At 34.7% G+C, this 23,759-nt stretch overlaps 1 protein-coding gene across 7 annotated transcripts in view; it reads left to right on the forward strand.

Annotated features, from left to right (window-relative positions):
- WRN (WRN RecQ like helicase) overlaps positions 1–23,759 on the forward strand; it is a 186,284-nt gene that overhangs the window by 149,987 nt on the left and 12,538 nt on the right. For 5 of the 7 annotated variants that reach the window (XR_011647751.1, XM_058290102.1, XM_071212637.1 and 2 more), the window contains exons 24-31: positions 7,836–8,009; positions 8,100–8,197; positions 9,151–9,196; positions 10,022–10,098; positions 14,363–14,450; positions 14,647–14,759; positions 16,635–16,749; positions 21,324–21,452. Coding sequence is in view for 6 of the 7 variants with exons in the window: in XM_058290102.1 (XP_058146085.1) it covers positions 7,836–8,009; positions 8,100–8,197; positions 9,151–9,196; positions 10,022–10,098; positions 14,363–14,450; positions 14,647–14,759; positions 16,635–16,749; positions 21,324–21,452 (840 nt within the window). In the remaining variant the exon portion in view is untranslated. The remainder of the gene's footprint in view (positions 1–7,835; positions 8,010–8,099; positions 8,198–9,150; positions 9,197–10,021; positions 10,099–14,362; positions 14,451–14,646; positions 14,760–16,634; positions 16,750–21,323; positions 21,453–23,759) is intronic. The other 2 variants (XM_058290105.1, XM_058290104.2) reach the window with 1 other exon arrangement.

Below are 23,759 nucleotides of genomic sequence, written 5' to 3' on the forward strand. Positions count from 1 at the left end.
AAACACCCTCATGTGAATAAATGATAAGATATACAATGATCTTAATTTTATAGATTGGAAAACAGAAACACAGTCTCCAGTTTGCATAATGAGTAGATTAAGTGAAACTTCTTTCCTGTTCACATTATCAAAGCACTACCAAAACATCATGGCTCCAGAATTAGATAACAGAATTGGTAAAAGATGGTTTAACTCTAGGCAGCTTGGTAGTTTCAATCATCCTTCTTAATTGTAAAACCATCAAACAGAACGTTTGTGCATTTAATTTCTGGCCAAATTCTTTATTCTGATTGAAATATATTATTGATATAGGTATTATTACTTAAAAATTTTTTTGTTTAATTAAAAAAATTTTAAGAAAAAGAATAACAGCTCAAGAAATGACTTTCTCAGACTTTGAAGTGGTAGCTGTGATCTTCTTTGGCTTGAGGAACTGAGAGAGGTTAAAAAATTTTAGTTAAAATGTTTAACAGAGGCAATGGGCTTGTTTCATACTTGAAGAACATAGGGATTTAAGACTCTTTGAGTTAGAGTTTATGACTATTCCAGTAGTTATTGAATAGCTCTTTTGTGTCAGGCACTAAACTATGTTTTGTGGGGATCCAAAGCTGATTTAGATGTAAATTTATCATGTAGTATAGTAGATGTTACTTGGGGGAAAAAAGTATACTGTAGCATAGAAAGCAGTAAGGGACATATGAATAGATATAAAATATTATTGAAGTTCTGAAGAGAGATTGTTAATAGCTGGGAAAAATAGGAGAAGTCCTTGGAAGGTATCACTGGAGATTTCTGTCTTACGGGGGATATGGTAGATTTTAATGACATGCAGTAGATTTGGCATTCAGAAATGAAATGAGTGAAGAAAGGTAGACAGGAGTATGACATTTCCAGCAGGTAGAATTGCCAATTGTGATTTTTAAAAGAAATTAATTAACCGAATTGGATTTTTTTCCCCTCTATCAGATACTGGGGCAGAGATTTTGCTTTTATCAGAAACTGAAACTTTGGATCTTATACCATGGAAAGTAATTACATTTTTAGCTTTCTTTGTTCTAATCTTATCTATCAGTACCTGATACCTATGTAGGTAATTCATATCCTTACTTCACATCCTTTCCATGTTCAAAATACATTCACCCCATCCTAACATTTCCCAAAATCTTATCCCATTTGAGCATCAACTCTAAGTCCCAAATCTCATCTAAAATATCATCAACTCAAAAAGTACCAAAATCTCCTTAGCTAAATCAGATATGGGTGCGAGTCTGGGTAAGATCTATCTTGGAGCAAAATTTCTTTCAGATGTAGACTTGTGGAACTAGAAAATAAGTTTTCTGCTCCAAATTACAAATGGTGGTACAGGCAGAAGATAGGCATTCTCATTCCAAAAGGGAGAAAATGGAAGGAATACAGGGCTCACTGATCCCAAGCAAGTTTAAAAAAAATTCAAAAACAAAAACAAAAAAAGCTGTAATGCATGGTTAGGGACACTGTTTCAAAATGTGTCCATCAATTGTAACAAATGTATCACATTAATGAAAGAGAATATTAATATGGGAATGTGTGGGAGGAGGAGGGAGTGAGGCATATGTGAATTCCCTATATTTTTTACGTAACATGTAATCTAAAATTTCACTTTTTTATATAAAAAGAATGACTAAAACAAAAACAAAAATCCCAATAGGGTAAATTCCATTAGGTTTCAAGACCTGAGACTTATCCTCTGCGGCTTAATGATCTCCCCTTTGGACCTACTGTGGCTACAGAGGTGGGATCAGTTCTGCCCTCAGGGCCACAGTGGTGGCAGGGGCCTCATCCTGTCTGGTCTCTTCCTCTGTCACTTTGCTCTTGGATTCATTCTTTCTTTGTTTCATCCTGTCTCTATCGCTTTCCATCTAGGCTTGTAGTGTTTCTTCTGGCATAACACTCTTAAAAAACCTTATCAATCTCCTATGTAATTTACAGGGGTCAGCACCCTCAGATGAGAGTTCTCTACAGATATTCCTGGATAACCCCATCTCACTTTCTGGCTTCTTCTGAGATGATTGCTTAGATCCATGGGACACACACCTAATCTCTTCAACAAAAGGTTGTCCAGCCACATCCCTGATGTCCGTAGCAGGCTTTTTCAAAAATGAATTCCTAATTTTAGCAATACACATAGGCTCAGAACCTCCCAAGTCATCAAGTACTGGTTCATTTTTCCTTAATGGTTTCTACCCCAATTTGTTTCTTTCCTCTTGCATTTTACTTTAAGCAACAAGGATAGACCAAGCTGCACCTTCCACACTTTTCTTGAAATCTCCTCAGCTAGGTATCCAAGTTCATTGCTTATAAGTTCAGCTGTAGAACTTAGTGTGACCAAGTTTCTGTTACTTTCTTTCCTCCATTTCCAGTGACATATTCCTCATTTCTATCAGATACATTGCCAGAAGCAGCTTTAACCTCCGTATTTTCACCAACAGTTTCTTCAAGTCAATCCAGGCTTTTTCTGTCATGCTTTTCAGAATTCTTTCAACCTCTGCCATTACCCAATTCCAAAGCCATCTTACCTTCTTCAGGTATTTATTACAGTAGCACCCCACTTCTGGTACCAAAATCTGCATTAGTTTCCTAGGGTAGTCATAACAAATTATTACTGTGACAGGTAAAAATATACCCTTAGAGCTAGAACTGGCAAAAAGACCATTTGGTTCTACCACCTTATTTTATAGTTATGAATACTGAGTCTCAGAAAGTTAAATGAACTGCCTTGCGTTACACTGTTAAGTTGTGCAAGAATTAGGGTGAGAATACCACTTTCCTGACAGTTTAATGTTTTTTCTATTCAGTACTCTCTTCATAAAGTTTTAAATTTGTATTTTTAGATTGAATTGTCTAGAGATATTAGAATGAAAATCTGTGGTTGGTAAATGATGAGGGTGTGTATGTGTATTTTTAAAATTGTGCACCTTTTAAATTGATGCCCAAGTCTCTGAATTCTCTAGAGAAGTTTTCTCATCCTATGTAGTTTTACTCCATCAATGGATTAAGTTGGAAAATTAACTTAACCAGAAAAACACTTAGGCAGTTAATGGAGATGCCTTGCTCAGAGTGAGAAATCATGAAAGATTTGTTGTTGAAAATCTATAATGTATTTTGTTTTTAATTCTGCTTTTTAAAAAAATGTTACTTGGCTTCATTTGGAGTTTTAGTTGAAAAGAAATACAATTCCTTTAAAGAAAGATGCTTTGTACCAAGGACCTGAGATATTTATTTCTGTGCATGGTCATTACCATGGAAACAAAACAGTGTAAATTTATTCGCACAATGCACAGTATTTACAGTGATTATTGCTCATGCAGGGAAGAGACAGTTGCTCCCTGCTGATCAGGAAGGATCTCATTGCTTCAAACCAGAACTGGGGCTTGCTCACCGTCACATTTCTTTCTGCTCATGAAAGCAAAGGTTAGAGCAATTTTTAGAGTCTGATAAGTGCTAATAGGCAACATTTACTGCTTTTGTTGTTATTAGTTTATAGACAGTACAATCTCCTTATCCAAAGATAATGCCTAGCAGATATGGAGGGCCATTAGTAAACCAGGGAAAAATGACTGGATACTAAGTCATGGTGTTTATATTTTGGTTAGAAATTTGAGGGAAAGGATTGGATATTAACTAATTTAAGGAAAGTTAATATTTTTGAGCCAGGCCTAGTTTGGTTACTCATTTCTTCTTTTTTTAAAAATATACTTTAAAAAAATTTTTATAAGATACTTAGATTATATAAATGTTATATAAAAAGTATAGGAGATTCCCATATGCCCAGTTCCCTTCCTCTCCCACATTTTCCCACATTAACAACATCTTTCATTAGTATGGTACATTCTTTACAATTTGTGAACACATTTTGGAGCACTGCCAGTAAACATGGATTATAGTTTACATTCTCTCCCACACAATTTTGTAAGTTTTGACAAGATATATTATGGCCTGTATCTGCCATTGCAATGTCATTCAGGACAATACCCAAGTCCTGAAAATGCCTCATTTTCTCTTTACAATACCCCCAAGAAATAGAAACTATTATTTTACCTTTAAAGCAGATGATAAAATAAAAACACAGGTAAGTTAAATAACTTGCCTCAAGTCAGAAAGCTAGTAAGTACCTGAGCTATGACTTAACTTTGGTAGTGTAGCTCCAGAGAGCACGCTAACTATAAACTATGTATATACGTATGTGTCCCTGTGTATATTTATGGCTGTATTTGTGAATGGTATAGTAATGAAAGAGTAGAGGCAGTAGCCTGGAGGCCTGTGTTCTGGTCTGCTCTAGTACAAATATACAGTAGGACCTTAGGCCAGTACTTAATATCTTTGAGCCTCTGATTATTTGTTAGCAATATGAGTAATAGAATGACTAGGGTAGATGAAAGAGCTCTAACATTCCTTACAGTTCTGAAATTCTATGATTTTGATTTTAGACATTCTGCTCAAATCAACCCAAAGTCACATTTAGCATAGACAAGGATTGTTAACAAGGAAAATGGTGCTACGTTATCCCTTTGTGTTTGTTTCTTGAAATCTTGTTTTAATAAGATTTTTGTAAACATAATTGTCATGATAGTAAAGTTTATACTTAGCTACTTTAATAAAAATAATTCCATTTCTTTTTTTAAAAAGATTTAATAGAAAGCATGCTGTTGACGTTAGCTACACCTATCAGTGTAAAACATAAACGTATGTTTTATACCCAGTATCTTTTCACTGATGTGCCTCTGGTGAAAACTTAACTTAATTTCAGCCCCACTTACTTTGTTTGAAGGGTTTGCCTTATTTAGGCCCGTTCTTGCAAATCTGTGTCTTAGAAATAATAGTAAACAACATAAATGTCTTAATATTGATCTATGATATGATTTATTTTTGTTTTCAGTCATACACTTAGGAAGATGGTCAAATTATAAATCATTGTATCTTTATATTTACACGTCATTTTTGTTCTACATGTTTAGATTACTTGTGTTCACCTTTTCAACATCCAAACTTATCCCTTAGCCATAGCGTCCTCATCAGTTGAATAAAACAATATATTCATGATAGAGAGCTTCACATTGCCTGAATTATATCATATAACCTCATCAGATTCAGTTAGAACCTTGTCAGGGTTCAGTTAGAAAGCTCATAATCCATTGTATTAGTTTCCGTGGGCTGCCATAACCAGGCATTATAAGCTTGTGACTTAAAACAACAGAAATGTATTCTCCTGTAGTTCTGGAGGCTGGAAGTCTGAAATCAGGTGTTGGCCAAGCCATGCTCCTTCTTAAGCCTCTGAGGGAGGAGGTTTCTTTGCCTCTTCCACCTTCTCGTAGCCCCAAATAGTTTCTGACTTGTGGCAGCAGAACTCCATTCTCTACGTCCATCTCCCCACGGCCATCTTCCCCTGTGCCTACAACATCTTCCTTCTGTGCAAATGTCCCTCTTCTTAGAAGAATACCTGTCGATTGGATTAGGGCCCATCCTAATCTATTAAGAGCTCATCTTAACTAATGACCTGCAAAGGTTCTCTTTCCAGTAAGGTCACTTTTACAGATATCAGGTAGTACTGAAAACTATTTTTGGAGGGATACAGTTCAACCTATACTACCCACTCTAATTTAAACAGAATATATTTATTACAGGATGTTAAATGATTTACAGTATTGTTGACAAGATCGTACCACAAGATTGACTACCAAGAGAGCTGCTGCCTCTTCTGTGATCATGAAACTGTTTAGTTCTAAACGGTATTTAGTAGGAAGCTGCAACAATCAGGTTCTACATCTGCTTGCTCTAGGAACCACACTGCAGCTGCTACAATCTCTAGCAACAAAATGGATGCCTTTTAATACTTACAGAGCTCGTAGTTATGTGCTAGGTACTTTGCTGATACTTTCTTGTAGAAAGCAAACACTTCCACAATCATGTGTGCCTGCAGAAACAGCTGAGGAGTAGCCTTTGTCTCACTTCCAGTATTTTCATGTCATGCAAATAGACATCTGATTAGTGGGATGTATCTAGACTGCAAGGGAGTTTGAGAATTTGTGTTTGTAGATCAGGGGTTCTTAACCTTTTTTGTTCTACGGTCCCCTTTGCCATTCAGGTTAATTAATACTACTGTAATTTATGTATTGCATACATTGATCAGTGAAGGAAATGCTAGAATTCAGTTAGATGTCAGAGAAAATAAAGATGATTTTTTTCAATTCAAGAGCATGAACCACCTGAAATCTTTCCACCGTCCCTTTGGAGGGGTCCATGGACCCCTGGTTAAGAACCCCTGCTGTAGGTAGATGTCAGAATGACTCTTGAATTACATTACCTTCTGCCGTATTCACCACTAATATAAGAGCAATTTTTCTATTTTTTAAATTTTCTTTTTAACAAATCAATTTTATTGATACATTTTAATAAAGCATAAATCCATCCAAAGTGTACCATCAGTGGTATTTGGTATAATCACATAGGTACACATTCATTACTTCAATCATCATTAGAACATTTTCATTATTCCAGTAATAATAATAGAAATAAAAAACAGACAAAAACTCATCACCTCTTAATCTCTCTATGCTTCCCTTGCTGTACATAGTTGCTATTCTGTTTTCATCTCTCTAGTTTATTTGTATTTATATTTTGTAAAAACAATATTATGTATATAATAATTACCCACATTCATATTTCACATGAGGCTTTACTATGTTATATGGTCCCATGTTATAATTTTTAGCTTTCCTTCTAGTAATACACATGACCTTGGACTTTCCCTTTCAACCACCATCATACCTATATAATAACTCTGTTAGTTACAAACACTGTGATGTACTTTCACCATTTCCATTCATTTCCAGAGATTTATAAACAACGCTTTTACCAATTCTGCACACATGAATCCTCAGCTTTCCATTCTCTACCTTCATTCTATTTTTGGTGTCCTAGAGCCTAATTATTAATTCCATGAGTTTACACAATATGTTTAGTTCATAATAGCACAGTCAGATGCTTTTAGACAGGAGCAATTTTTTCATAATGCCCTAAGTTCATATACTATTATATACATTTAAAAGTAGTATTTACGTGTGTAATATGAATATCAGAGGTAGTAAAAGGACAAAGTGAATGGAAAAAGATGTGATGGTGGAGACAGTTGTTTCCATTAGACAAGACAATTGCATATGACAGACCACCTTCCCCAAGGTTTCTGGAACTTAATGGCTATGAAGAATCTCTCATAGGAATTTCCTCTTCACTTAGGACAACGCAAACCCAAAGCATCAACTGTTTGGCATGCACCTGCTCTTCCTGGAGTAGGTCTGTGAGGCAGTTAAATCATAAATGATTAAGTAAACTTGGCAGTCCATCATGAACAAAAGTACAGTAAAAATAGCTCTGACGTGGAAACCAAATTGTTGCATTGCCACTCACTGAAGACAAGTGATGGGCCGCACCGCTTTAAACACCCATGTTCTAATCTTGAACTGTAGATTATGATCACTGCTTTTAAATAATATGAATATGTAAATAAAAACTCTGAATAGCAAAGGTTAAAGCTATTACATAAACCATTTCAAACCTGTACATTGGGAAGTGCATCTGAATTATGCCTGAAATTTCTTGCCATTATGTGTAAGACAAAAGGAACCCTTTTTTCATTTTATATTTATGATCTAAATATTCAGAGCCAACAGGAGTGGCCATGAAAATTTTATAGGTATTTAGTGGTATTCAAAGCATCCATACTTTAAAAATACATATTTTTACTTGACCTGTTTAATTCAATAATTATTTTTGTATGCTGATTTTCTTCCTAATTTCAGAATTCTCAGCGTCTTGCAGATAAATATCGCAGTCACAGACTCTTTGGCACTGGCAAGGACCATACCGAGAGATGGTGGAAAACGCTTGCTCGTCAGCTCGTGACTGAAGGATTTTTAATAGAAGTTCCTGCGCTTAATAACAGATTTGTAACGATTTGCACCCTTACGGAAAAGGTAAATGCAAAAGGTAAACAAGGTAGAAGTCTACCTTTTTGACTTATTTTTTCTCATTTTGCATTAAAAGATTCTTCTTATGTTTCATAGGGTAGACATTGGCTTGATAAAGCGAATAAAGAATCTCCTCAGAGACTTATGCTTCAAGCAAATGAAGAATTGTGTCCAAGAAAGTTTTCTCTGCCAAGGTTCATTATTCTGTTTTTGTTTTTGTTTTTTAATTTCTGGGCTTTTTGTTGTTGTTTAAACCATTCAAAATTTACCAGTTTATAGGCTCTGCACATGGAGTACAGATATGTTTTTATGGACCTCCTTAATCAGTTTAGGGGTGGGTATCAATGGGAGAAAGCGAAGTCATGGAACACTATCTTGATTGAGAGGAAGTCATTGACCCTATTACCTAAAAGTTTGTTTTCCACTAATTAAAAAAGCAGTATTGAGATCAGTGTTGATGAAACCACATACTGTTTCTCCTTCTTATATGGAGAAGGTGGAAAGGGAATATTTGTGTTGGCTACCTTTTTTTTTTTAAGATTTATTTTATTTATTTCTCTCCCCTTCCCCCCTGTTGTCTGCCCTCCATGTCCATTCACTGTGTGTTCTTCTGCATCTGCTTACATTATCAGGTGGCACTGGGAATCTGTGTCTCTTTTTTGTTGTGTCATCTTGCTGCATCAGCTCTCCGTGTGTGCAGCATCACTCCTGGGTGGGCTGTGCTTTTTTTCACGCAGTGTGGCTCTCCTTGCAGAGTGCACACTTTGCGCATGGGCCACCCCTGTGTAGGGGTGCATAGGATGGCATCCTTACATGTGACAGCACTGTGCGTGGGCCAGCTCACCACACGGTCAGGAGGCCCTGTGGGTCAAACCCTGGACCCTCCATATGGTAGGCAGATGCTCTATCAGTTGAGCCACATCCGCTTCCCTTGGCTGCCTTTCAGTACCTTTACAGACTGACCTTTATCAGTGTCTTCCTGTTCAACTTCCCAGAGATTTTTTAAAAAATCAGTTTAAAAAATGTACAATTCTAAAAGGGTAATTTAATCTCATCTACCTTTCTGAAAGTGGGGTGTGAAGATTCATGAATTAGATAATTACATTTTAACATTTAACATCATTTAATTGACTTTTTTTTTTTTCAGTTCTAAAACAGTATCTGCAGGCACTGAACAGTATTCCTCTAACCAGGTATCAATTGCATTAACTGCAGAGAAAGTTTTTTTAAAGAGGTAGTTCTTATTTATTTAGTTCTTTATTGAAGCAGCTCCTATATTAAAATTTTAGATTTTGGTTTCCCTTCAGTTAAAGAGAAAAATGGCATATATAGCAAAGCATAAATTATGGAAAGACAAGTGATATGAATAGAATAAAATATGAGGTATATGATTTCTGGAGTTATTAAGATAGTTCAGCAGTATTTGAAAAAGTAACTTATTTTGTTTCTTTTAGCCTATTTTTATGACCCATTTAGTTTATGACTTATAGTTGACAGATAAGTAAGCCTGATTTGTAAATGTTCTCATTACAGATACACACACACACACCATGCACCCTTACATCATTTCTTGCCTTGTTTTTGGATTTTCGATAGCTCTTACAGACTAAAGACTTAAATACTTATGCTGTCAGATTTCAGATAATTAGAACACTAGGGTAATGGACAAATGTGCTGTTAGGTTTTCTGGTGAACATTTTTTGCTTTATTAACTAAAATATACAGGATTTATGGAATCATATTTATACTTTTGGCTCTTGCTATGTCTCAGAACATTTTTTTTAATCTCAGTTGCTGTGGATTTGGGAGAAATGGGACAATAGGTTGCATTTCTAACTGCCTCTAGAACCCTAGAAGTTGATATTCATTATTTCCAGGTGATTTATTTGATAAATACATAAAAAATGACTAATCATCAGAAGAAAATTGTCATTATGAGCTTTCGCATCTTATTTTCACATTTACAAGTATTTTGAAACATAATATTCATGTTTTAATGGTATTCATTTGTTTAAAAGCAGTCTAACTTGGAGAAGATGCCTTCTTACAAAGCATATGATGAAACTTCTTCTGGGAGTAACATTCTTAATAAAAGGTATAGAGTTTAAAATTTTTTATTTTCTTTAATTACTTTATCAGCTGTTGTAGTTTGCCAGGGCTGCTATAACAAAGTACCACAGTCTAGTTGGTTTAAAGAACAGGAATTGTCGTCTCAATTTTGCAGGCTAGAAGGCCAAAATAAAGGCGTCAGCAGGCCATGCCTCCAGGTCTGCGGCGCTGTGGAGGTGGCCTGCTGGCCGTCGAATCTCAGTCTCTGCCTTGTCATTGGCCTTCTCTCTTCCTGCCTCTTTCCTACTTACAGCATCCAGGTTTCCTCTGTCTCTAAGGACTAGCAATTATTCGTTCAGGCCCACCTTGCTGAGTTTGGCCTCAGCTTAACTAGTACCAGCTCCTAGGATTACATTAACGAATGAGTTCACATCCACAGTACCTGGGGTTAGGACTTGAACATGTCTTTGCCGAGGACATGATTCAACCATAAGACTTTCTCTTTTTTTATTACTAAAGAGAAAGTACTACCCAGTTTGGGCTATTTCATTGGCAGAAGGAAGTTAAAGAATAAGCCTACAGTATTACAATTATTAAAGCAGATAAATAAAATAATAAAATAATTTAATAGCTAAAATTTGAGTCTTATTGTTTATCAGGGTTCATGCTAAGTGCTGCATGTTTTATATGTATTAGCTCATTTAATTCTCACAACAGCCCATGAGTTAGCTACTATTATTATTCATTTGAGGATACTTTGGGTTAAGAAGTTAAGTCACTTGATCAAGAGCGTACACTTATGGCAAAGCTGGCTTTCAAGTCTATTTGTCTACTTCTAGCATCTAAACACCATTTGATTATTTTTTGTATGAGGTATCTATTCCCACCTCGTTTTTAGGAAAGACTTCATGACGAATAAAATGGTAGATAAAAGCTAGTGGAAAATATATGATGGTAAACCTAATATACTTTTAAACATAGTATTTGATTTGCTGTCTTATTGAAAGTGTGAAACGTACAGAATTACAAAAGGGCTGAAGATAGAGAGTTTGAAAACAATGTTAGGGCCTATATTAAGTATGTACAGATAAAATGGACTTCATTTACGTCCATTCCAGCGTAAACTGACATGCTCTGAAACTGTAATGCACTCTTTAATGGTTTCCTCCCTTGGAAAGCACTTCTCTGGATCTGATAAAACATTTACCATAATGCCAGTCTCTCCACCCAAAACAATTTCTTTTTGTTTGGATATGTAATATGTGATAACTGTTTCATGTAAACAAAAGTTTAAGCACTGTGAAAACAATATATCATTCAATTTACTGAGCCATTTCTTCATTGCAGCATTTACTGTGTTTTCACTACGCCTCTTCTTTGTGCCACATACCACTGGAATTTGGGGGGAATAAAGAGACATAGTTACTGGGAGAGTTTATAGTCTAGTGGAATATAGATAGAGGAATATAAAATTATAATCCAGGTAATGATACTGTAGAAATACATAGAGGCTTAAACCAGGCTTCCCAGAAAAAAAAGTGACACTTGACGTTAGTCAGGGGAAGTCAGGAACAGTTTTCTAAGCAAAGGATGGCTCAAATAGCCTGGAAGGAAGAGAGAGTAGGATGTAACTGAGGAACTCAACGGTATGACAAGAGATTATCTGGTAGAGGGAAACAAGAGAATGGTAAATTTTAAGGCTGGAGAATTAAATAGGGGCTACAATACCCAGTTCCTTTCAGGCATTAGACTTGATCATAAAAGCAATTGGGACCAAAAGAAAGGGTTAAAGCAGAAGAGTGACATGATCAAGTTTATGATTTAGAACAGGGGTTGACAAACACTCTGTAAAAAGTCCAGTGATACCGTTAGGTTTTGCTGACCCTGTGGTCTCTGTTGCAGTCACTCAACTCTGCCATTGTAGCCTGGAAATATCCATAGACTACGTTTAAGTGATATGAGCATAGCCGTATTCCAATAAACCTTTATCTACGGACACTAAAATTTGATTTTCATATAATTTCCACATTGCAAACTGTTCTTCCTCTGACTTTTTTTTAAAAAAACATTTAAAAATGTCAAACCGTTCTTAGCTTACAAACCTTACCAAAACAGCAGGATTTGGCCCAGGAGCTCTAGTTTGCCTATGCTCAATTAATCTCTCTTGCTGTGGAGGGAGTGAATTCATTGCAGGAGAATCAGAATGATTGCAGAGGAACAAATTAGGAGGCCATTGTATTCTTTGCAAGAGATGATGGTAGCTTAAGTGAAGTAAGGAAAATGGCATCGTGAATGGAGAATTTTTAAAGATATTTAGGAGTTAGAATTATTGGGACTTGGTAATTGAAAAGATGGGTGGGTTAAGGAAGAAGAAGGGCTTGAAGATGACTGTTCGGCTCCTGGCTTAGATTCCTGGGTAAGAGTGTTGTCTGATTCACGAATATGTGCAACATAAGAGGAGTAACAGGCTTGAGGGTTTGGTTATTTAGGGGATGAGGTTAAAATCAGGAGTTTAGTGGTAGACACAGTGAGTTTGGGATCCCTGTGTAGTGGCCCAAAAGTCAATTTTAATCTGTGGATTTAATGCACAAACTGAGCAGGATGCATATTTATCAACTGCTTTATTATTTTAAAATTTCATTGAAATGATATATGTACACGGTTTAAAAAGTCAAATGGTACTAGAAGGCTTATAATGACGCACACCATTCCTTATGCTTCCCAAAGCCACCTTTTCCATTCTAGAGAAGCGGTTGCTCTCAATCTTCCAGCTGGTTATTCTGGTGTTTACTTCCATATTTCTAAATGACATGCTTATACTACTATTTTTGACTTAACAATTTTAGAAATTTTGTTTTGACTTTCTACCATGGTAGATTAGGGCTTATCTCATATCCTGTTCCATCACTTTCCCTCCTTCCATCTCTCTTCTCATACTACAACATAATTATATCACACATTTTCTTCATTTTAGCAATTCTTTACACTATGCTATCTACACATGTAATATGTACTACTAAGCCAAGCAGTGTGTTATTATGGCACCACTACATTTATTTTCTCTGGTATTAAAATGGTTTTGTTCCTCATTTGTTTGGGTTTTAGTGTCTTATTACTAATGCTGCTTCTCTTATTTCCAATCTCTTTTTGTTTGTTTATTTTCTTGGACAATTCCTTAACTTTGTTTTCCCTTCCTTCTAGTGAAGTTTTAATTTCACTTATAGGATGTTTAATTATCTAAGAATTCTTATGTTTCTTTACCAATACATAGATGCATTCAGTGTCTTCAGTTATCTTTTCTGATGATACTCATTAGAGTTTTTCAACTCTTCTGTGCACTTGTAATAGCATTCATAGATAAAACACTTTTTTATCAACTCTTTCTCACTTTATATTTCTGCTTTAGGGACATGTTACCCAGAATTTTGCTAGTATATATGATGATAGAATTTCTTTGCAAAATACTTTAAAATGCCATTTTGCAAATAGTACATTAGTAAAAAGATTTCTGAAAAATATTAAAGATGAATATAATTATATGATTAAAAATAAAGTTATAATTGTCTTGAATAATGTATTGTTACTAATTCTTTGAACTGGAGTTATCTTTCCCTAGGTTAAAGTTTGTTTTAGCAATTGGATTTGATAATATAAAATAAAATCTTATATTTTCCCTGTAGTTTCTGAATTCTTGTAATAGGTAAATTAGTAAACATTGCTTAAGTCTCAAGTGTGCCCCCCCCCAATCAGGAAGTTATTTAAAGTTGGCATTTTTTATATAGACTTTTCCATGCAGTATTGTTTTTTATAAATTTTGCTATTCGTAATTAATTTATCAACTAAAAATGCCTCTTGTGAGAATTGATTTTCTATTTAATAGTGTTTTTCCCTTGCTTTTGAAGAACATTCTGAAGTATTTGATTAACCCCATGCTAATGTCCCCCACCAACCAAAAATCAGTGCTGTCACAGAAAGAATCATAGATTACATCCCTCATAGTTTAAAAAAAAATTATCTTCAGTATGGATTTGGAATAATTTTTTTTCAAAACGTTTACTTGAGGAAAATAGGGCAAATGCTTTTCTTAAGCATACAAATTTTGTGATTAACTTTAATTACAATTAACATTACCATGATAATATTTTAAAAAATGCTAGGCTCTTAGTCATTTAAGTAACAAATGACCTTACTGGTTGTGAAAAATAAATGCTAATGTTAGTATGGAAAGATATTCTCAGTTTGGATGCAAAATAAAAAATGAACTAAGAGACAGAAAATCTTCCTTTATTATTTTTCTTTAAATATTTTAGTATCATGGTGCAATCTCCAGGAAAATGTGTTCCTGTTCCTTACAAGTCCTCAGAACCTGCTGTTTCAGCCCAAGAACAGGAGACTCAGGTAAGGTTTTTGTAAAAAGACAATTCATTTATGAGAGTCATAGTTATGAGCCTTTGCATACTTAAAATCCTATTGCTAGCTTTTGTATTTGAGAGGCTGTATTTTCATTTTAGATAGTTTATAATCTGAAGCTATTAAATTTTTCTAAGTACATTAAAAAAATGGAATTATTTCTTTGTTTCTTTGTTCTGTTCAGACACTGTTATATGGCAAGTTGGTAGAAGCTAGGCAAAAACATGCCAATGAAATGAATGTTCCTCCAGCTGTTCTGGCAACAAATAAGATACTGGTAGATATGGCCAAAATAAGGTAAATATAATCTATTTGTCTATGTTCTGATTCATTTTCTTCTAACATGATAGATTTGTGAAATATTTCATTAAATGGTAATATGATCATGGCTTCAAGTGTCACATCTGTACGGTGACTCCCAAATCTGCTTTGTCCCTACCACTGACCCCTTTGCTAAGCTTTAGCCCCACATTGCTACATGAGTGAAAACCACTCATCTTTGCAGCAATCGGAATCAGAATACATAAAATCTCATTCATAATCCACCTATCTTCCGTACACACATTTCATCCAGGCATCAGAATTACACTTTCAGAATTCCTTATTCTGAAATTCTGTGTTCCCAGTCACACATGTTTAAAACCTCTTAGATAATTTTCACTCCTCTTAAATATATCACCTACTTCCTCTTACTTAAAACCATTTTCAGGCTTTTTCATTTAAATGTTCCTTGTGGGTCTATCCCTTCTTCCTCCTTCTTAGTGACATTGTGTTAGTTCAGACCTTTTAACCTTGGACTATAGCAAAAGTCCCTTAACTGGTCACTTGTTCTTTGGTCTCTCTGTAGATCATCTGATCTGAGTACCAAATTAAGCTTCCTACTCAAATGGTTTCACATTGGCTCTTACTTAGAGTTGACTTCTTTAGTCTAGAAGTCAAGACTCTATATTAATGAACCTAAACTTAATTTTCCATTTAAGTCTCAGAATTTTGAATGGTTTGTCTTAGTTGGATTTTTTACAATTTGTTGAAGTCCCTTTTCAGTTTCCTCATATTTATTTAAAATGTTGCCTCTGCCTTGTTATTCCTTTGATTCCCTAAAATTTTCCTTCTGAAATCCTTCAAGATCAACCTTTATTACTGCTTTCTCCATGAAGTCTTCCTTGTTTTTACCAGCAAAGTAATTCCTCTCTTCTGAATTCTTAAAGGGCTCTTAGATGTGTTGTTTCTATGGCACCTATCACCCATTATATTGTTTTGTTTTATATTTTTGTTTTCAGTGGTATACATGTGTTGTTATACCTTATAGATTTTAAGCTCTGTATATGAAGGTCTTATGTTCCTCATATTTTTGTGTCTCTCACAGTACCTAGCACAATGTCTAATAAATTCTAGAGAGTCAATAAATATTTAAAATAATTTTATTTCCTATGGGCAGTTGTTTGGTAATTGTATTCATCTTTATGTTTCCTTTTTAAAAAAATTATTTCCGTCATTTAATTTTGTTCAAAAGATGTTAATTTAGAGCAGAGTTTTCTAATGATACTATATAGTGCTTATATCTTATAGTAATTATGTAATTAAAAAATATTCTGACCACACTTTAGTACTGAAAAAAGATATAAAAGAAAAAGAATAGTTAACTGCAGATTTTTAAAAAGAAGACATTGTATAGTTTTTTCGGATATTGGACACAATAAGAAACATTGAACTAAAAGCCTATAGTCACCAGATATATATACTGTTCTAGGCAAACACTTTACTGGAGAAAATAACGAATTAGACTCTTCTAAGAGGTTTTTAGCTTCTTAGTTGTCCCTGGGCCTAATCGTTTTCCTTTTCATTCCCATAAAATAATAATAAGATCAGAAATAGAGTATAATATTAGACTTTAGTCTGTTCCTTTATAATAGTGGCCTGTTTACCAAAAAAAAAAAGTTATCTGTTTTTGTGGTGATAGTGGTAGTGTTTTTCTGTTGGTAAATTGCCAAAACAGCAAATCATTAAATCGTAGAAAGTAAAGAAAGAAACTATAGAACAGGATTACTTGTGTTATATATTGTTTTCAATTTGGGGAAAAATAAAATTAAATACATAGCAATTATATGAAAATATACAAATTTATTGAGCATGTTCCAGTTTTTTACTTTTTTTTTTTTTTTTTTAAACTAGACCTACTACAGTTGAAAATGTGAAAAGAATTGATGGTGTATCTGAAGGCAAAGCTACTATGTTGGCCCCTCTATTGGAAGTCATCAAGCATTTCTGCCAAGTAAATAGTTTTCAGGTAAAATACTGTGGTTTGCAGGAACTCTTAAAGAATAAACATTTTTTGACCATTTAAAAAACACCCCTCAAAAGCAACATTTTCTCCCTTTATTTGCCTTTCTATACCAGATAGTTAGAAAATGAATTCAGATGGTTTTTATAGTAAATCAATTAGTAAAGCCTGTCAGTTGCCTAATTTTAAAGATGATATTGAAATATCATGTTCATTCTATTTTATCATTCTATTTTGTTGGGAGTTTTTGTTTTTAAGTTTGAATAAGTTCTGTATTTTAGGTTGATAAATTTTAGCTTTCAGTTTCAAATACAGTATTAATAGTTAGAAATTAAAGCTGCTAATGTTTACTTGCTATCAATTGGGAAAGAGCTCCAATTATCTTCTTCCCTCTAGCAATGCTGGCTTTTTTTTTTTTTTTAAGATTTATTTATTTATTTCTCTCCCCTTCCCCTTCCACCCCCTTATCTGTTCTCTGTGTCTATTTGCTGCGTCTTCTTTCTCTGCTTCTGTTGTTGTGAGTGGCACAGGAATCTGTGTTTCTTTTCGTTGCGTCATCTTGCTCTGTCAGCTCTCTGTGTGTGCAGCACCATTCCTGGTCAGGCTGTGCTTTCTTTCGCGCTGGGCGGCTCTCCTTATGGGGCGCACTCCCTGCGCGTGGCGCTCCCCTACATGGGGGACACCCCTTGTGGCAGGGCACTCCTTGCGCGCATCAGCGCTGCGCATGGGCCAGCTCCACATGGGTCAAGGAGGCCTGGGGTTTGAACCGCAGACCTTCCATATGGTAGACGGACGTCCTAACCACTGGCTAAGTCCACTGCCCAATGCTGGCTTTTGAAATTAAATAGGTTTCATGTTATTCTCTTGAGTCTTTTTTTTTTAAAGATTTATTTTTTTATTTATTTCTCTCCCCTTCCCCGCCCCTCCCCCCCCGTTGTCTGCTGTGTGCATTTGCTGCGTGTTCTTCTGTGTCCGCCTGTGTTCTTATCAGCAGGACCCAGAATCTGTGTCTCTTTTTGTTGCGTCATCTTGCTGCGTGAGCTCTCTGTGTCTGTGGCACCATTCCAGGGAAGGCTGCACTTTTTTCGTAGTGGGCGGGTCTCCTTATGGGGTGCACTCCTTGCACATGGGCCTCCCCTATGTGGAGGACTCCCCTATGTGGGGGACACCCCTGCGTGGCATGGCACTCCTTGGGCGCATTAGCACTGCGCGTGGCTTAGCTCATCACACGGGTCAGGAGGCCCTGGGTTTGAACCTTGGACCTCCTATGTGGTAGGCAGATGTCCTATCCATTGGGCCAAATCCACTTCCCTCGAGTCTTAATGGTCTTTTCTTCCTATCCTTTTATTATTTCTTTCTCCACTATAAATTACCAATTCTGTAAGGACTATTTGTGTTCATTTCTTTGAACTCCACATAGTCTCTACACTCTATGCTCCAGCAGAGAAGGTGAAGTATTGTGAGGAGTGGAAAGATCACTGGACCTAGGAGTCAGGGATTCAGGATTTTAATTCTTCCTATGTTTCTTGAGTGTTTCTGAACATGTTCTTTGTGTCTCCATTTCCTTATCTAGACAGTGGAAATAATACCTTCCTCCTTGAACCAAGGAAATAAAGGACGCTTATAAAAACTTGGAAGGGTTAAAAATATGATATCTCTGGCAATTCTAAATTTTCTTTTCATACTTTTGCGTAAGATGTGAAAATTCTTATATTTCTTATTGACTCTTTTGAGAATGAAATTGTAATGTTTTAATAATTTGATAAAGAATACTTTGCTTACCAGCAGTTGTTAAATAAGATTTCTTTGGACACTTGAAGGTTGTATCTTCTTTCATGGATTCGTGCTCTTATTTAATAATGAAGGAATGATCTCTACTAATCACCCTTTTAGGAGAGTAGAACAAAGTGGGACAAAAGGTACATGCTCTAAAGAATTGGTATAGAACCTTTTTGAAGCTTCTAGATAGAGAAAATGGCTAGCAATTTCTGCCATTAGGAATTATATATGGATTGTTGTGCAAATTGAAGCAATTTATTAAAGGAATACATAAAACTTTAATGTTTTAAGTCAGTTTTATTATTCACTACTTTCATTGGGTATTAATGATATTTACATAAAATTTTGAAGCAAAACTTAAGTATTGTGTTAAAGCAAATTAAAAGTTACAAATATACATAACCAATGAAGATGGCCATTTGGGAAAAATACACTAAAATCATTTGATAGAAATACATTTTATGAAAATTAAAACATTTTCAAAGTGCTCCCCTCCTAGGAAAAAATGAGTTCATAGTGGTAGCTACTTAGAAAAGCCCCAAAAGAGCTAGACAACTATTTTTTTAATCATGCAGAAAAGGTAGATTAAAACACATTAATGCAGCGATCATGAAATTTGTAACAAACTGATTTGATAAGTTAAAGAAGAGCCTGGTCTTCATGACTAATATTGGTTTCATTTTGGTAAGGTTATTTATCATTGTGGCCCATTATATTAGGACTAGACATCCAAGGAATAATACTAAGGAGATTTTCTTTGAGAAAGAAATTTAGTTTAATTTCATAGTCATTTCGGGATTTTTAATCAAAAATTATATTTGTTAGAATGTTGGTTTACTACCTTGTGAAAAAGATAAATTTATTATTTGCCTTTTTCCACGTAATATATATTACCTAATTTTAGGACTTGAATTATCTGACCCAAGGCAATAAAATGTGTTTTAGGACTTTATCTTAAACATATAGTAGAATGTAAGAGAAACTCATGTCAAAACAGAAGACAGTTCTAGTCAAGTGACCCTCGGGGTGGGGATCTGGTGCTCCGAGCATATGATTGACCTAAAACATGTTATTTTTTTCTGTTTCCATTTCAAAGCTCACAGAATAGTTGTGTAATGCAGTTTTAGAAAGCATGCATCAAGACAGAGTTTGTGTTTTCTGAGAGGCGGAGCTGGCTACTCAGACTGGTCTGCGCCCTGCGACACTCACTGGGCTAGGGCTCCACTCCCTCTCCTTACAGGCTCACAAGTCTGATGTGTGTCATCACGCTGCGAGTAATTATGTTTTGGGGAGTATATTTGCATTATCCATCTCTGTGAACTTGGCTTTCTGTGTGTCTATGTATAAATGTATGCATATTTGTATATATAAATAACTAAAATATAAATTTTTATTTAGCGAAAAATGCAATTTCCTTGACCCAATCAACGCATTCTCTCCTATACAAGTGTTATATAGGAAGTCAGCTTATCTAAAAGTTATTTAGCGAACCGGGAATATAACAAAGGAAATTCCCAGTTTCTTAAGTAGTCTCTCAGCAGCAAAGGTATGTTAAGGCATTGTATGAATTCTACTTCCCAAGGAAAACATGATAGTCAAAACTAGTTAGCCAAGACATCTTCTCATTTGAATACTGCTTGGATAAGCATTGCCTCAGTTTGTCCTGCCTTTCCCCAAATGGTTATTCACAACCACCTTTACGGATCTGCCAGTGTAATTCACAGTGATCACATTTCTAAAATCTTGTCATAAGAGTATCCCATAGTTGTCTTCAGGTATGGGCCATACGTTAATACTGAGGAATCTGGGAAATAATGTTGATTTTTAGGCATTCCTAGAAAACTTGGGCTGTAATTTGAAAGCATTAGGGTGTCAGAAAAACCTCATTCCCATTTAATAGAAAAATGTTCTGTGAAAATCTAGAAGGGCTAAATACAACGTGGAGACTTCAGATCTTATAGTGGTATAGCCTGTCCTCTCTGGGTACCAAGAAGCAATTGTTCCAGGAATCTGTGAACTAATCTGCAAACCCACTTTTTGTTTAAGATAGAAATATACTAGTTCTGGTTACAATAAGCCAGATCCATTGGATTTAATTACAGTAAAACAAGTTCTGTTGCATTTTATTCTTTTATTTAGTATTGCGTCTTAAGTTTATTTTAGTATTGAATTTAGTATTGGTTCTTGTGGAGGGAAACTTCTCATTTATTTGAAAACTATCACTTGGTCTTTACCTTCTTTTTAGGCTTTAAAAAATTCCAATATTTCTTCATTAGCCTTAGTTTCTGAGCCTTTAAGCTTTTTTTCTTTTAACTTCTTTTTCAAAAATCAGTTAAGATTTTATGTAATGCTTAAAGTTTAGCACTCCAGTTTAGATGTCTTTTCTTAAACAAAGGTATATAATAATATACATCTTTTTATGATACATCCTATATTAGTAACATTTGTTGTTACATTACCTAAATTTGGATATTCTGTTCATTCATTCATTTGTGCAATATTTACTCCTAGGGCTGAGGGGTTTGTCTGAAGGGAAGACTAGAACTTCCTAGTTCTAAAACCATGTTTTGTATCACAGATGTTTTACTTACTAGTATGCCCTCTACCATTATTTACCTTTTTATATCAATATGTTAAGGAAAACCACCTTTTAAAGCTCCCTATAAAAAAAGGAAACCCTTAACTGTTATTTAGAAGCTTTATCTGAATTGTATTTTTTCCTAATGACTAATGATCGTATTGCTATCACACTGATCATTATATTATTATTGATAATTTGTGGTACATTTAAAATTTTGTAGACAGACCTCTTTTCAAGTACAAAACCACAAGCAGAACAGAGGACAAGTTTGGTTGTGAAAAATAAATGCTCACTTTCACCATCTATGGCCATCACTTACTCTTTATTCCAAGAAAAGAAGATGTCTTTGGTAAGTGTTACTTCACGTTGGAGGGGATTTTTAATTTATCTAAACTTATGTTGTATCAGCTTTTCAATATTAATAGATGTGACTCGGGATCAGTTTCTTCTAGCCATACGATAAATCTAATTTTATGTTTAATTAGAGGAGAATGTCATTTTCTTTCTCTGCTAAGCCAAGCTCTGTCAATGAAGGGACAAGAGCAAGAATAGTTTGACCATGATGCTCTTAGAGAAGTTGTATCAGGAGTACTGACAAGCACACAGGTTTTTAAGATTCTCTTTTTAAGGGACTAATAGTTTAGAACACTTTTTTTTTTTTAAGGAGGTAGGAGGTACTTCCCAGTACCTTGTACATGGGAAGCAGGTCCTCAACCATTTGAGCTACCTCCACTTCCTAGGGACTAATAGTTAAAAACTACTAATATATTACTGATAAGAAACACCCTGTAAGATTCATTAAATAAAAAAAAGGAAAGTGTAGAACAGTGTGAAAAGCAAACCTCTAAAATGTGTATATATATATGTTTAAATATCACATATTCTAGTATATGTATAAAAAATGTATTTAATACCTCTGGAAGGATGTCCAAAAACTGGAAACTTGTTTTCACTGTATATCTACTGTCCAATTTAGTTTTTTAACCATGCCTGATGTCCTTTGAAAAAAATCTAGTTATTATAAACAGTACCATTACTTAACTTTTTTTCATTGTTCTGAGATAAATCCTTACAGCCGTTGAGGTGTTTTTTTGTTGTTTTTTTGTATAGAAGACTGAGAATATATCTTACTGAAATAAAAAAGAATGAGGCTTTCAGCTGAATTTAACTAACTTGAATTCCTGTCATCTCTGAAATTAGTGTTTTGCCTGTTTTCTGTGTCTCTATATGCTAGGTTACATTAGACACTTTTTTATTATGGTTAAGATCCAATATAAATGAGAATATATAGTTCCTAGCCTGTCTTAATCACTTTTAACGGATGTTCTAATTAGACAGTCAAATTCCTTAATTAAAAGTACTGCATCTACTATAAAATAAAACCAAATAATTCAATTGTATTATTTTTGAAATAAAATATATGATAAATAGGAATGTTAAGTTCAAGCTCTTATGTAAATAGTAACTCACATGTACATGTTAAATATGCTTGCATATCATAATTTGACCATATATATATGGTAGAACTGAATTTAGGTACTAAGAAAACTTGGTTATGGGTTCCACATTTTCTTAATGAAGTACTTTCAGCCATGATACAAGGTTTCGTGATACTGTGTTATATATTCATGGTTAAAGACATATCTTCACTTATGTCTTTGCTATTTTTTGGTTGTATTTTATTGTGTAATATGATGATATGATTATTGTACCTCCTGGGAGTCCGAGAGGGTTTTGCCAGTTAACCACAAAATTAAGCATGCCCAAGGACTAATTAATAGGAGCAATAATGCAATTAGTTTTAGGTAATTTGATGCCCTGTATCAAATAACCCTGGTATTATGCACACATGGTGCACACTGTCTAATTGTAATAGGTAGACATTTAATGAAAGTAATAAAAACCTACCTTTGACGGATGAAAATATTGCTTTAAATGCTCCATTCTGTGAAAGTATCAATATTTGCACAAATACAGTCCAAATTCAAACTTTCAGAATGTATAGAGAGTATCATGAAATAACTTAGAGCTGACTAAATTTTCTAAGTGTTTAAAAGAATGTTTTACTTAATACATATGCTAAATGTATTTGGAGCCACATTTGTTTTTTAAAAAAAGCTACATGAACGTGCAACATTGTCATTAAACTTAACACAATTCATATTAAGTTCCATAGTAGGAAAATGGTGGCAGTGACAGCCCTTGTTAAATTTTACCTACTATTTTATGAATAGTGCCAATTTTAAATACCTATTAAAGTCTTCTCAAGATCTCAAGAACCTTCTATAGAATACATCTGGAGCTTTTTTTTTTTTTTTGAGCCTGTGTTATCACTTTAGGATTTGTCTGTCTGGAAATTTATATCAACCAAAGCACCATGTGTTATTTTAAGTGTGTGGACTATTGACTATTGGATTATAGTTTGCTGTATTCTCAAAAGGTTGTGGCAGCTATTAGACTTCCAAAGGAGGCCTATTCTCTGCCACTAATAGGTTTTTTTTTTTTTAAGATTTTTTATTTCTCTCCCCTTCCCCCCCATTGTCTGCTCTCTGTGTCCATTCATTGTGTGTTCTTCTGCGTCTGCTTACGTTGTCAGGCATCACTGGCAAACTGTGTCTCTTTTGTTGCATCATCTTACTGCCTCAGCTGTCTGTGT

The sequence above is a fragment of the Dasypus novemcinctus genome, chromosome 29 (genome assembly GCF_030445035.2).
Source record: "Dasypus novemcinctus isolate mDasNov1 chromosome 29, mDasNov1.1.hap2, whole genome shotgun sequence".
In the NCBI taxonomy this organism is placed as follows: Eukaryota; Metazoa; Chordata; class Mammalia; order Cingulata; family Dasypodidae; genus Dasypus; species Dasypus novemcinctus.